Raw genomic sequence first — 16,471 nt, 5'->3', positions numbered from 1 at the left:
GACATTTATTTATTTATTTAATTTTTTAAGATTTATTTATTTATTTAAGAGAGAGAGAGAGAGAGGCAGAGACAGAAGCAGGCTCCATGCCGGGAGCCCGATGCGGGACTCAATCCCGGGACTCCAGGATTGTGCACTGGGCCAAAGGCAGGCGCCAAAACCGCTGAGCCACTCAGGGATCCCCCCCATGACATTTATTTTTAACTGAAGTTTGCAATCTTAATTCACCCTTCATCTATTTTACTCCCCCTCCCACCTCTGGCAACTGCCAGTTTGCTTTCTGTATTTATCTTTCTCTGTTTTTGTTTCCTTTTTAGCAATTTTCATAATTTTGATCTATGATTGTGTTTTTGGATTCTCCTTTGTACTGGTTCTGACATCTTAAAAATTTCTTCACTGATGAGATAAAATCTATAAACACATTCACTTTTTATCTGTAGGAGAGTCATAACTTTATGTATTTTAATATATTTATCTTTTAACATATGCAGTATGCTGTTGTTATAGCCTAATTACTAAGATCTGTCTAAACTATCCCAAAGTCCGCTTTTCATGTATAGTCTAGAGCAATTAGGGTCAATGGCTGTTTGTTGTATTTTCAGCAACTACTTCGTGCCTGACAAACAGAAGATTTCAATGAATACCTTTTGAATGTATTTTGAATCAATGAATAACTGAATGTGTATTCTGGGAATAGTAGCATTTTAGTTTGGTTTGAATGAAATATTTGCTTTGAAGGATAGTGTGAGGTGTTTGAATCTTAAGGATGTTGCTTAAATGCCTAACCAAAAAGCTTGTGTTTTGTCCTCTAAGGGTTTCAGACTGGACATACGACAGGATGAAAGATACAAGTGTTTCTCTTTTCTTTTCTTTTCTTTCTTTCTTTTCTTTTTTCTTTCTTTTCTCTTTCTTTCTTCCTTCCTCTCTCTCTCTTTCGTTCTTTTCCTTCCTTCCTTCCTTCCTTCCTTCCTTCCTTCCTTCCTTCCTTCCTTCCTTCCTTCCTTCCTTCCTCTCTTTCTTTCTCTTTCTCTTTCCCTTCCTCCCTCCCTCCCTTCCTTCCTCTCTTTCTTTTTAAGATTTTACCCATCAATTCATGAGAGTCAGAGAGAGTCAGAGAGAGAGAGAGAGAGAGAGACAGAGAGAGACAGGCAGAGGGAGAAGCAGGCTCCACGCAGGGAGCCCGACATGGGGCCTGATTCTGCGTCTCCAGGATCACACCTTGGGCCAAAGGCGGCGCTGAACTGCTAAGCCACCGGGGCTGCCCAATAACAGTGTTTCCTAGAAAAGTTAAGTTTTTGTTCCAAATATACAAGAGAATTTATAAACTGGACACAAGGAGACTATTTGGGATGACCTAATTGCTCTGTGGGAGAAAATTAAGGAAGAAGCTACAATATGTGTTCAATATTATAACTTATATTTATATTAGTTATATGTTCTCTTTCCCCAAGATGTATTCCTCTCAGTCAAATCTTACCCATTTTCCAAGATTTTAGGATTGTATATTTCCTTTGCAAAATTTTCTCTGTATCAAAATCACACTAATTTCACTCTCTTCTGAGTTCTAACTCACATCTGTGCCACTTCCTTGAGATTTACTACAGGTTATCTTATGATTTTCATTAATTTTCTCTGTGTGTCCAGAGCTAGTCTCCCCCCATCTAGAATGTAAGCTTCTTGAAGATTGATGCTAAATCTTTTATTCTGTTGCTGGCCCAGATCCTTATATATGGTAAAACAAGCAAATTCTTTTTGATTCCTTCTTTTAATCAAGTTCTACAGTGTGTGAAGCTCTTTGACATTTTTTACCCACTAAGAAGCAGCAGAGAAAAGATGAAGAAGCATTTAAATTTTAAATGTATTTGGTTTGCTTAAAATGGAAGTTGCAACAGATTTTTAAAAATTGGGAATGCAATAATTATTAAGGGCATAATAGTTCTTAGATAATAAGGGATTCTTATTAAAAACAAAATAAAAAACACTAAAAGTGCTAAAATCTGGCCAATGAAATGTTGAAATGCAATGAACACATAATGTTGTGGAATATGGATCTGTGTAAAACTCCCATTATTTGATTAGTTTTGAAATAAAGTAAATCACCTCAAAATACTTCTTAGGGAAGTTATTTTAAATGTATAGAAATTTATAAAAGAACTACCTCAAACCAAATGAAATCTAGAGATGAAACAATTAGGGTTACTGAATAGTTTAAAACACAGTAAACATTGTCTTAATAGCTTGATTTTATGAATAAAAGCAATGATAGGGTTCAGGATATACCACCCCCAAACATGGTACCTGGGCATAATTAAATATTTTAAGATGAGTCTGAAGAACTGCCAGGAGCAGGATGGTCATTCTAACTGCCTCCTCCCCAGCCCTTCTTCACTAAAACAGGCCATAACATGCTTATGTGAGAGGTGCCCTCCCTATGTCAGGAGGAAAGGAACATCCTTATCTCCAAAGACAAAGGGATGTCAAGAGGAATGCTAAGAAATAGGTCTTATTAAATTTTCCCTAATTCACTACAATTACCTCATACTCCTTAATCTATTCATGATTTTAACCATGATTCTGTTCTCTTCATCAAACTTAGCATAAATGTACATAAGTCTGTGTCTTTCAGACTCAAACAATGAAGGAAATGTCTTCATTTCCTTAAGAAGGCTCTCAGAAAAAATTATGTTAAATAAATTTGTATGATTTTCTCCTGTTAATCTGTCTTTGTCAGTTTGCTTTTCAGACCCAGCCAGGAACCTTAAAAGGGTTGAGGAAAACTTTTTTCCTCTATTAGCAGTAAGAGTTTCTTATATTCTTATAGATATCTTAGGCTGGTAATTATTCCATAGGCCTCATCCTTTTGGGGGTTCTCTTACCAGCAGACCTGTTCTCACTCATGACTATTTTTCCTTTTTTTTAACACATAATTGATGATTTTTTTTTTTTAAAGATTTTATTTATTTGTTCATGAGAGACACACAGAGAGAGGCAGAGACACAGGCAGAGGGAGAAGCAGGATCCATGCAGGGAGCCTGATGTGGGACTCCATCCTGGATCTCCAGGATCACGCCCTGGGCTGAAGGCGGCGTTAAACCCATAGGCCACCCGGGCTGCCCCAGCCTGTAAATTCCTACACACACACACACACACACACACACACACACACACACACACAAATCCTAGTGAGGTTATAATTAGGATTGCATTTATCTACAGATCAATTTGGGAAAAAAATGACTTTTAAAAATATTGTCTTCCTATTCATAAAGGTGGTATATTCTCTGATTTGCTAGGGTGACTTTAAGTTTCCATAAGCAATGGTTGTAGTTAGCAGTTTTCGGTGCTGACATTTTACATGTCTTTTGTTAAAACTTATTCCTAAGTATTTCACATTTCTTGGATGTTACTGTAAATGGCATTTCTTTTCATTTCATTTTTTAAAAGCTAAGCTGTTATTTACATATAATAAAATGTTCAGATCTTAAGTGGACTACTCAATCAGTTTTGATGAATGCATATCAAGACAGACGTTTCTATTACTTCAGCAATGAGGTCCCTTTATAGAAGAATCCTCCTATTTGCAACCATTGATTCGATTTTTATCAACAAAGGATAGTTTTGCTTATTACAGACATTTATATAAATGGAGTCATACAGTATTTTTGAGATTTGGCCTGTTTTTAACCTAACATTACTGAGGTCATTAGATCATTCCATTTTATTGCTGAACAACATTCAGTGTATGAACATGATATAGGTCATTTATCCATTCTCCTGTTGATGAACATCTGGATTTCCAAGTTTTAGGCTATAGTGAGTAAAACTGTTACAAACATTTTTGAGGAGAAAGTTTTTTGTGAACAATGTTTTCATTTGAATTAAATACCTGAGAGTAAATTGCTGAGTCATGGGGCAGATACATGTTTAACTTTTAAGAAACTGCCAGTTTTCTAAAGTCATTATACCATTTTATAGTTCCGTTAGCAATGTATCATCTTTTTAATTTTAGCTGTTCTGGGTAGTTGTATACTAACATGTCACTCTGGTTTTAATTTTCATGTGCCTAACAGCTAATAATGTAGAACATTTTCCTTTTGTGCAGATTGCCCATTTGTATTTTTTTTTAGGAAAAATTTTTAAAAGTTTTATTTATTTATTCATAAGAGATACACAGAGAGAGAGAGGCAGAGACACAGGCAGAGGGAGAAGCAGGCTCCCCGCAAGGAGCCCAATGTGGGACTCCATCCCAGACCCTGGGATCATGCCCTGAGCCGAAGGCAGATGCTCAACCACTGAGCCACCAGGCGTCCCCTTTTTTAAGAATTAAAAAAAAACTTACTTATTTATGAGAGAGAGAGGGAAAGAGGAACGGAGGGAGAGGGAGAGAGAATCTGAAGCAGACTTTGCACTGAGGGCAGAGCCCCATGGGGGGCACAATCCCACAATGGCAAGATCATGACCTGAGCCAAAACCAAGCAGAAGCTTAATTGATTGAGCCACCCATGCCCCCTCATTTGTTTATCTTATGTGAAGTGTCATTCAAGCGTTTTGCCTATTCATTCATTTTTTTAAGTAGGCTCCACATCTAGTGTGGAGCTCAATGAAGCACTTAAAGTCATGACCCTGAGATTAAGACCTGAGCTGAAATCAAGAGTCAGATGCTGAACCCACTGAGCTACCCAGGTGCCCTATGTTTTGTCCATTTTAAAAGAACATGGGTTGCTTGGTTATTATTGAGTTGTCAGGGATCATTTTGTCAGATACATGTATTGCAAACACTTCTCCCAATTTGTGGCTTCTCTTTTCATTTTCTTGATAATCACAGATTTTTAATTTTTTTAAAAAAAATCTTATTTATTTGAGTGAGTGACAGTGAAAGAGAGAGAGAGAGAGACAGACAGACAGGCTCCCCACTGAGCAAAGAGCTGGATGCAGGGCTTGATTCCAGGACCTTAGATCACGACCTGAGCCAAAAGTAAATATTTAACCAACTGAGCCGCCTAGGTGCCCCAATCTTTTGCCTTTTCAAATGAACTTTTATTTTTTGTTTTTAATTTTCCTCCCAATTTTATTTATTTATAAAAGATTATTTATTCATGAGAGACACAGAAGGAGAGAGGCAGAGACACAGGCAGAGGGAGAAGCAGGCTCCATGCAGGGAGCCCGATGTGGTTCAATCCCGGAACTCCATGCCCTGGGCTGAAGGCAGACACGTTTAACCACTGAGCCACCCAGGCGTCCCTCAATTTTTATTTAAATTCTATTTAACACACAGGGCAATACTGGTTTCAGGAATAAAATTCAGTGGTTCATCAATTACATACAACACCCAGTGCTCTTCATACCAAGTGCTCTCCTTAATACCCATCACTCATCTAGTCCATCCCCCAATCTTCCTCCATCACCCCTCAGTTTGTTCTCTATCATTAAGAGTCTCTTATGGTTTGTTTTTCTCTCTCGTTTTTTAGCCCCCTTCCCATGTGTTCATGTTTTCTTTCTTAAATTCCATATGAATGAAATCACACAGTATTTGTCTTTCTCTGACTTATTTCACTTAGCATTATATACTCTAGCTCCATCCTTATTGCTGCAAATGGCAAGATTTCATTCTTTTTGATGGCCAAATATTTTTTATATATTAATATATAAAATATAAATACAATAATGTTTTATATACACACACATATACGACCTCATCTTTATCAGTCGATGGACATTTGGGCTCTCTCCATAGTTTGGCTATTGTTGATAATGCTGCTATAAACATTAGGGTGGGTACCCCTTTGAATCTGTATTTTGTATCCTTGGGTATATACCTAGTAATGCATTTGCCAGATCATAGGTTAGTTCTAACTTTTTGAGGAACTTCCATACTGTTCTCCAGAGTGGCTGCACTAGTTTCCACTCACCCAATACTGCAAGAGGGTTCCCCTTTCTTCACATTCTCGCTAACACTTGATGTTTCTTTTGTTAATTTTAGCTATTTGGACAGGTGTGAGGTGGTATCTCATCATTTGTATTTCCCTGATGATGAGTAATATTGAGCATCTTTTCATATACTTGTCAGCTAGATGGATGAAATAATTTTATGTAATATCTAAAAAAGGCCTGCTAGAATTCTGACTGGGACTATATTAAATCTATAGTCTAATGGAAAAAATATCTAAATGATACTGAGTCTTCCAATTCATGAACATGGCATTTCTATTTAGTTAGATCCTCTCTGATTTAATGACTCCCAGCAATATTTTCACTGTTGAAGTTTTATAATCTTTTGTTAAGTGTATCTGTCAGTATTTTATGCTTTTTGACGTAACTATAAATAGTCCTTTTTTGTTCATTTTCTAATTCTTCATTGTTGGTGTGTAAGAATAGAATTATTTTTTAGATGGACTTTATATCCTGTGACAAAGCAAGAGATTTATTAGTTCTGAAAGTTTTTTTTTTCTTTTTTTAAAAAGATTTTATTTATTTATTTGAGAGAGTGAGCGCACAAGCAGGGGGAGAGGGAGAAGCAGACTCCCTGCTGAACAGGGAGCCGGATGTGGGGCTTGATCCCAGGACCCTGGGATCATGACCTGAGCCTAAGGCAGATGCTTAACTGACTGAGCTGCCCAGGTGCCCCTGAAAATTTCCTTGATGATTCCTTTGGACTTCCCACATGCACAAACATGTCATCTACAAATTCACCTTAATTTATTCTTTTCCAAATTTTATCTTTTTGCTTTGCCTTATTACACCAGCACATAAAATTCAAGTGATGAGCATGGAAATTCTTACCTTGTTCCTAATATTAGAGGAGGGAGGAGGAACATTTAGTCTTTCACCATTAAGTATGCTGTTAGTTATAGATCTTTCATGTAGGTCTTTTATCAAACTGAGGAAACTGCTTTCTATGGTTAGTTTGTTGGGAGGTTTTATCATGAATATTTCATTTTTGTTGAATATCTTTTCTACATCTATGGAAATGATCATATTGTTTTTCTCCTTATTTCTGTTAATGTGCTGAACTAAATATTTGAAATGTTCAGCCAAACTTACATGTGTGGTTTTATTGCTCACCTCATAAAATGAGCTGTAAAGTGTTTCCTCCTTCTCTATTTTCTAAAATAGTTTTTATAAGACTGGTGTTTTTTTTCCTCTGAGCATTTGAAAGAATTCACCAACGAAATCATGACCCTCAAGCGTTTTATGGTTTTTCTCTCATAAACAATTTTTACTCCCCCTCCCTTATTTTATTTTACTTTAATTCCAATATAGTTAACATACAGTGTTATTTAGTTTCAAGTGTACAATACAGTGATTCAACAATTCCATACATTACCCAGTGCTCATCACTCTGTGGATTTTTGAAGTTAATTTATTTTCACTAATAGATACACAGCTATTCAGACTTTCTTTCACCTTGTCCTTATGGTATTTCTGAAGAAATTTATCTTATCTAAGTTGTCAATTTTTTTTAAAGGATTTTATTTATTTATTCATGAGAGACACAGAGAGAGAGAAAGAGGCAGAGACACAGGCAGAGGGAGAAGCAGGCTCAATGCAGGGAGCCCGATGTGGAACTCGATCCCAGGTTTCCAGGATCAGGCCCTGGGCCAAAGGCGGCGCTAAACCGCTGAGCCACTGGGGCTGCCTCTAAGTTGTCTAATTAATTGAATTAAGTTATTCACAATATGTATTATCTTTTTCATGTATATATGGTTTATAATGTTAACCTCCCTTCTATTGCAGATATTGGTAAATTGTGCTCTTTCCCCTTCCCTCTCCCACTTTGTCTTAATCAGTCTAGCTAAGAGATGTTAACTTTATGGATCCTTTTAAATAGAAATTCTGGTTTTGTTAGTTTTTCTCATTGTAGTATTACATTGATTTCTGCTCTTATTTGTATTATTTGCCTCCTATTTATTTTGTGCTTCATTTTCTAGCTTCTTAGGGTAGAACCTCAGGTTGTATACCACAGATCTATTATTGTTATTATTTTTAAATACAAGCATTTAAAGCTATACCTCTCCTCCTAGGCACTGCTGTAGCTACACCAACAAATTTTGTTATACCGTATTTCACTATAATTGAATCAGAAATAGTTTCTAATTCACTTTTAATTTTTTAAAATCACAGATTATTTGTTGTTTAATTTTAAAATATTTAGTGTTTTTCTAAGTATCTTACTGACTTTTAACTTAATTCTCTTCTGGTCAGAGAATATGCTGTATGATTTCAAATCTTTTCAGTTTATTGACACTAGTTTTATGGATTAATTTAGCACATGACTCAATCTTGTTGAATATAACATACACCCTCAAAATCAATGTATATTCTACATTTGTTGGGAATAGAGTTTTATAAATATCAATGAGGTCAAGGTAGCAGATAATAAATGAACCAAGTTTTTTTGTCTATTTTGTCAGCTGCTAAGAAAGGTATTCAAACATTTAATTATAATTTTATATTTTTTTACTTCTCTCTTTAATTCTATCAATATTTGCTTCATTTATTTTAAAGCTCTGTTATTCGGTACGTACATATTTATCATTATTGTATCTTCCTGAGGTACTGACTCTGATGATTTTATCATTATTAAATTTCTGTATATAGGGAGACTGGCTATAATGGGAAAAGAAGATGGTTAAGAAGCAAATGGTATGGGTAAATTTCCAAATAACTAAGTGCTACCTGAGTTTAAAGTTATTTGTCATTTTCTAAAGCATATAATATCTGAACATTGATGAAATTTAAACCTCTTTGAAAAAACCAAGACCCTGTCTCTTCTGGGTTTGAACACTTGGAGAGAAACTTATGCAAATTACTTGAATACAAACTTGTTTAACAGATATCAGTGAAAAACCGTTGTAATGATAAAAGGATTGATCACATCATGGTGAAGTATTATACCTATAGTTAATAAAGATGATGGTTTCTATGTTCTGTGTTCAATCAATTAAAAAAATTTGATTGCAGAATGATCTATCAATGTTTCCAGTAATATCACTACACCAGTTTCCTTTTAATGGCTTGTCAGTTATGGGATTGCCATGAAAGTAATATGAGACCCACTTAGCAACATATTATTACATCATCTTAACATGAAGCAAGGCCCATCAGGCATTATTAAATTAGACTGAATTTTGTAGAATGTCAGCAGCATTTTATGTACATTAATAGCAGGGTTAATGTTCCTTTGGGGATTATGTTGAAGAAAAATGGTTTCAAAGTGGCATTTGGATATAATTCTGCAGTCACTATTTACATTTCCTTTTATTATCATTGTGTGGTTAAGATTTTTATGATATTTGTGAATACATAACACAAAATGGCAGTCAATATGTTATTTTAGTGTATTGTCTTCTATGACCCATAATAACAAATAAATACTGTTTGGAATACAGGTTTTTCCTTGGATAGGAGTGATACATCTTTAAATCTTGAATATCCTGAGTTTACTATTTAGTATTTAGGCCTCAAATCACCTGGTGCCATCCATTGTAATTTTGTCTCCCAATCACAACATAGTCAGAGCTAAGTAACAATAATAAACAGCAAGGTCATTGTTCCTTTCACAGTGAGGAATTCTTTTACTTGTTTTAAGTGCCACGCCCTCCTTATCTTCACTGATGCTATTTGTTTTTGCTGCAGTAAAATCTTTCCTCTGTGCTGAATTTTGGGCTTCCTCTTTGGGGCTCATGCCCAAATGAGTTAATTATTAATTATTTACAAATGAGTTCTGTGAGTTCTTAACAAATTTTCCCCTCACTTGAATAGCTTTAAATTTCTTGTATATAGCAATTTTATTATTTTACATTTCATACATTCTTGTAACATTGTTTCTCTTTTCCATAGGCTACCTGATCTTTCCAAAGGGTTATAAACAATTGTTAAACACTGATCTTATAGTTTCTCCCTTTTTTATACTCAGTAGATGTTTATATTTGGCATATAGAAAAGAACTGGGTTTCTCACAGCATAATCCCCAGTCCATGTGAATTAGCCTCACAGCATAATCCCCAGTCCATGTGAATTAGCCTCAACTAGGGCACTTGTTTAAAATATAAATTCCCAGGTCCGTCCTCAACAAATTAAAATGAAATGGTAGTAAGGGCATAGTCTAGGAACTGGAGACTGTTATACTGTAGTTAAAAGCATCAATCATGTGTTTAGTAGGTTTACCACTTGCTAGATGCATGGCCTTGAGCAAATTACTTAATACCTCTGGAGAACATCCATTTCCAATCTGAAAAATGGGTGCTGTTAAAAGGATTTTAATTCAGTAAATGGTAGCGATTGTTATTACAGTGCTATGCATCTAGGTTTAAAATAAATGTTTTCTGATATGAATTGAATCTGGTATTGTACACCTCAAACTACTATAACACTGTATGTTAATTACATTAGAATTAAAATAAATAAAAATCATGAAAAGAAAGGAATTAAATCTGGTATAAACACATACTAATCTTCGGAAATACTGTTAAGATTTGTCTTTCAAAACTAGAAAATTAAATGAATAGAGCTTACCACAGCAATATCTTTGCCAAGAGAGTATAAAAAATATAAGTGGAAACTCATTAATATAAGCATTAACTGATATATTAGGTGCAGTTGTAGTTTCTCTGATATGTTAGATGCAGTTGTAGTTTCTAAGAGCTTACAACCATTTTTCCCTCAAGTTTAGCAACAGTGTTAACATTAGACCAGTGGCTCTCAAATCTTTTTCGTCTCTTAAAAATAGTATTAAGGATTCAAAAGAGCTTCTGTGAAGTTTATCTCAGGAACGCAAGAATGATTTAACAGATCAAAGAAAATCAATGCAAGTTACCATATTATAATACCACTGTTGGGCACTGTTACATATACCACATATACCACTACTGGGCACTGTTTTAACTCCTCTGCTCTAGAATTTATCCATATGCACTCTTACATGTGTGTTCTCTCTACATACAAACACTTCCCAATCTATGTACAGAGACTGGTGAGAATAAAGGAGAAAAAAATCACTAGAGTCATGAGTTACTGTGATGGGGTTGTGCTAGGGATTTTCTCTCATTTCCCAAAGCCAAGTGAGAACTCTCAGAGATTCAATATGGGACATTTCATGGAACAACAATGATCTTTTCTGATGAGACTGTGAATATAATGACTTGAACGAATAATACAGAAATAACCCCCCCCCCCAAAACCAAACAGCTTTTGTTTTGTAGGTTATATGCATGGGAAAAAAATGTAAATGTGCATTTTGTAAAATATAGGCTTTCACAAGTATATGCAGTTTAACCTTCAGAGACCTACAAAGTAGGTGGAAGCAAAACTGCTAATTCTACCTTTCAAATGAGGAAGTCAATGTAAAGATAGGATTGACAGTTAAATGACTTTTCTTAGGGACCATAGATCAGTAACTTGTAAAGACTGGATTTGAACTTAGGTGTTCTGATTCTGAATGGCACAATTACAGGAAATATATTAGATAGAGTAGTACTATTAGAATAAGAGTTAAAATTGGTGCACATGGCCATGTCTAAAATTAGGGCGGACCTCATGAAAGCCATGTAGACAGCAGAAAATAAATTTCATACATGCTGCCTTTCTTTTCTATTCTTTTTTGGCTTGATTCTGTTGGGAATCTACAGGTGAGCTGTGTGTTTAGGATTCTCATTAAAGATAGGGGAAAAAAATAAGCAGAGAAATGGCTGTAAAATTACAACATGCTAAGGAAGAACTGAAACAATGCTTCCGAGTCAGAGACTTTTGGAAGCCTAAAGAATTGGTTAGAGTGTAGGAATGAAATGAAAATACTTAGAACATCAGTAAGTTTAACATTATAGGACAGTGAGACACCTGGGTGGCTCAGTGGTTGAGAGTCTGCCTTCAGCTTGGGTCATGGTCCCAGGGTCCCAGGACAGAATTCCACATTGGGAGCCTGCTTCTCCCTCTGCCTATGTCTCTGCCTCTCTGTGTCTCTCATGAATAAATAAATAACATCTTTAAAAAAAAATTACAGGACAGTAAAACTACACAGAGAAATTGTATGTTCTTCATGTAATGTATCAGCAGCTCCACTTTTTTTGAGGAAATATGCAAAAATCATTTCCAGATATGATAAGCACTTTGGAAAGGGGTAGCAAGATAATTGTTACTTTGCTTCCAATTTAGATGGAGGTGAGTTATAAAAATCTTTGATGGTAGAGAAAGTCTGTTGAATTGGGGAAGAGAAACCATTTTAAGCAGAGGAAGAAGAAAATATGTTTAAAATCTTACATTTGGTTACACATTAAAGGCACAAATTATGGTGAAATTGGATAAATTTCTACCTCCTCTATCAAAGTCTTTATGTATGTGTTAAAAATAACCTCACTTTTGTATTTATTAAACTTACTTGACAGCCTGGTAATCCGGTGTCTCTGCTGTACAGGGAAAATGAGCCTCTCTCTGACGTTTTTCCTATAAAACAAAGAAAATAACTATACAAAAATCCTCATTTATTGACAATCAATTCAACTTCTAGACCATTCATAGTAATTATGTTGTGATTTGGAAGTACACAGTATAAATTGGAAACAAGAAGATAAAATCCAATAAATAAAAGAAAACTTACTATCATTCCAGTCAGTTTAACAAATTCTAGCTTTTATAGAATAGCATGTGTTTTATTAAATATCCTCCATTGTGAAACAGTGAAAAAATATTCAAGAGAACAAATATCTATATGGCCAACAATATGATCTACCCAGTAGGGAGAATAATGTTTTCCCATATTTGCTTAGACTGAGTATTTCTCCTCTTTCTCCTTTCTCTCTCAAAAATTAAAACCATGTAGATATAGTTCAATTCTCACCCTAGACCCCAAGATAACCATTAGCAAAAGGTTAGTATATATGGTTCCCATGTATATTTTGAAAGTTTAATATGTATTCATGTACTCAAACAATACACATTACTGTTTGTGTTTAATACATTTAAACAGATGGGATTATATAGTATCTATCCCTTTTGACACGTGCATTTCCACGCAATATTATGCTTTTGAGATACATGTTGATAATAGACACCTAGTTTATTCCTTTTTACTGCTATAAAATGTCCCATTATACAAATAAAACCACAGCTGATCTATTCTCCTACTGAGAAATAGTTTCTAGTTTGTTATCAGGAAGAATGGCGAAACAAGTATCTTTGCACGTGTTATACATACATAAGACTTTCTCAAGGATAGACACAAAGAAGTGGAGCTGGATTAAAGGGTGCATACTTTCAACTTTATATGTATTGCCTTACTATTCTCTAAAGTCATCATGCCAATTTATATTCCCAGAAATGTGTACAAATTCCTTTTGGGAGTATATCTGCAGTTCAAAAGTTGGATGGTTAAATGTCAGAAATGGAATGAGCCAGTTCTAGAGGGAGAGTAGATGTCCCACAGTGCTGATACTGGCAGCAGTTCTTACTTACTTGCTTTTCAATATACTGTTCAGTAAATTTACAAATATTAAATATAAAGGTTTTAACTAAGCAATCTCACAAATAAGACATGTTGCTCAAAAAGACTTCTGTAAAGATCACAGTTTGATGTTAATATTAAAGATGGAGACACAAATAAACAATGACAATAGCAGAGCTTAATTCTTTTTCTCCATCCCAAGGTAAAAACAGTAACAATATAATTAAATATGACCAATTATCCAAAATATTTAAAATTACTTTTTTTAAACTTCCCCATAATTATATACTATAAATTGAGGTATTAGCTTGTGATTATATAAAAATGTATAGTTTATTAAATTTTAAAACTCCACACATAGATGGGATGCTCAAAATTATTTGCTGATATAGTGCCACAGTGGCCAAGTGATATAAAATCTTGCTACTCTAAATTTGGCACATACTGACTCCTTAAATGTAATAACAAAGCTAGTTATTAGAAAATACTGTAATAATTCAGGGTATAATTTCAGAACCCATTAGGACATTATAGCACATGTCTTAAAAGCACTTACTGGCTATTAGTGTTGAAGCACAGATTTCAGGTGAGGTAACATCAACACATAAAAATGCAGATTTATGAGAAAAGGTTAATTAATGCGGTCTATTTGCCTCACAGTTTCACTATAAAGCAGTATGTTCTACATAAAGAGCTTTAATTTGCAACATATCCATATGGAATGAAAGGAAAAGACTGTAACTCTCTAAGGATGTATCTTTTACAAGTAAGACTGCGTTTAAGAGTCAAGATGATATATGGGGGCTCTGGGCTCTACTCGTCTACTCTTGGAATCCAACCTCACAAAACCACGAAAAGATGGTACTTTTGCAACGGTGGCACACATTCCCGGGCCTCCTCAAAATGATCAGAAACTGGGCTGAACCAAGAAGATGGCAGAGACTGAAGGGAAATGCCAACTCAGGATGATTGGCCGACAGATTACTGAGGGAAAATAACAGCACATATTTATGGTTTGGAGGTATTACTTTATTAATCAAATAAGCAAATTTATTAAAAATCATTCTCAGTATATCTTTTCTTTTTTTTTAAAGTAGGACCCCAACGTGAGCTTGAACTTCTGACCTTGAGAACAAGACCTGAGCTGAGACCAAGAGTTGGACACTTAACTGACTAAACCACCCAGGCGCCCCAACAGGTCTTCAACTTTAAGAAAATAATGCCTTTAAAAACAAATGATGTCTCAGGTACTTGACAGGATGGAACTGGGAGACTATATTAACATTTTCAACAAATACCAGAGTTAAAAAAAAGATATTTGTCTTTCACCATAATATACCATCAATTTATTACTGGTTGAAATACTCAATAGGCCCTCTCTACCTTGCAAATTCTTCCAGAAACATTAAACAACTAATAAAGACTTAAAGCTAAACAACAAGGTCTTTTAATTTTCATTCAAATGTACCAGAGTAAGAAACTTTTATTTTTCAATTGTTCAAGTAGAAAAGGGAACAAAGTAAGAGATCAGTATTAGCTCTGTTTTTAAACCGCTTTCAATACAATTTTAGTTGCAGGAAAGAGTGTGGAGGAGGATACTTGTTATTTAAGAAAAAGTTTTTAAGCCTACTTTCCTGTGCCTATTAAACTTTGTAAACTTATTCCTTTCACAAGGATATTCAAATCAGAGAGAAGGAAAACTAATTTAACATAAGCTAAAAACTTTTATCAGAGTAAAAGTTTCTTCTGAAATGGGAAGTTGATGGTTTGTTTTTAAAATGATACTTAACCTATTCAAACAGATTTTGAAATATAAATACATTTTCATTTCATTTCACCTTTCATTTATTAGGAACTAGTAGTTATTTCTGAGGGACTTAGAAATTTGGTTACTCTTGGAATATAATAATGCATACTCAGTCTGAGATTTAGAGGACATTCATCTTTAATTCTTTCAAAATTACTTTTTTATAGGGATCCCTGGGTGGCGCAGCGGTTTAGCGCCTGTCTTTGGCCGGGCGCGATCCTGGAGACCCGGGATCGAAGCCCACGTCGGGCTCCCGGTGCATGGAGCCTGCTTCTCCCTCTGCCTGTGTCTCTGCCTCTCTCTCTCTCTCTCTGTGTGTGACTAGCATAAATAAATAAAAATTTAAAAAAAAATTACTTTTTTACAAAAACTATTTCCATGAATTAAAATGAATATTTTATCTCAGGTGTCTAAAAAATAACACCTTTAACTATTTATTATGGTTTTCTGCTAAGTATTACATTTATATGTCATATGTAGATAATTTTAATATATTAAAACACAGTTGAGTAACTGTTAGTAACTGAGCAGGTATCTAACTTCTCCCTTGAATGGTAAGTGATTTGGAAATCAGATCAGCTAAAAACCAAGATGTTAGCTTAGAGAGGAGAGGATCTGAAAGGGCAGTCTTGTGCGTTTTAATACTTGCAGTAATATCAGGCTAAGATGGAAGCAAGATTACACTGTCCAGTCTCAGTGAAGAGACTTAGGAATAAAGGAGAAAGTAAAGAGATGCATTATTTTACCTTGTTATGAGAAAGAACTCTCAGAAAACAGAATAAAACCTGTGCAGAAAACGATGATATTCCTGGTATTCTTACTAGTACGGAGATCTCTGGAACAATTAACTCTTTTGTTGTAGATTTATTTATTAATGCAGTGGAAGACTTAACGGACACTTTTGGCAACCAAGTTACTAGTAGTTAAGTCACAGTGAGTTCATGTTTATTGGACCTTTGGGTGTTTTATAATGGAATGGGTCATTCAAGTATTTCGTCCACTTTTTCCCTCTTAGATTGTCATTTACCTGTTGATTTGTAGGAGTTCTTCATGTATTTTTGATACAAGATCTTTTATTGTCTCTATGTAAATATTTTCTATAGGTTACCTTTTCACTCTCTTAATGATGTCTTTCGATAAACAGATATTCTTCATTTTAATATAGGCTAATTTGTTCACTTTTTGTTATATGTGCTGTTTAAAAAACCTCTGCCTATACCAAGGTTACA

At 34.8% G+C, this 16,471-nt stretch overlaps 1 protein-coding gene across 9 annotated transcripts in view; it reads right to left on the bottom strand.

Moving 5' to 3' along the window:
* Positions 1-16,471, bottom strand: part of TCF12 (transcription factor 12) — a 371,870-nt gene that overhangs the window by 105,307 nt on the left and 250,092 nt on the right. For all 9 annotated transcript variants that reach the window (XM_077881227.1, XM_077881229.1, XM_077881231.1 and 6 more), the window contains one exon: positions 12,374-12,438. In XM_077881227.1, coding sequence (XP_077737353.1) covers positions 12,374-12,438 — 65 coding nt within the window. The remainder of the gene's footprint in view (positions 1-12,373; positions 12,439-16,471) is intronic.

This window comes from Canis aureus, chromosome 32 (genome assembly GCF_053574225.1).
Source record: "Canis aureus isolate CA01 chromosome 32, VMU_Caureus_v.1.0, whole genome shotgun sequence".
Classification (NCBI taxonomy): Eukaryota; Metazoa; Chordata; class Mammalia; order Carnivora; family Canidae; genus Canis; species Canis aureus.
This window is presented reverse-complemented; position numbering and strand designations above follow the sequence as displayed.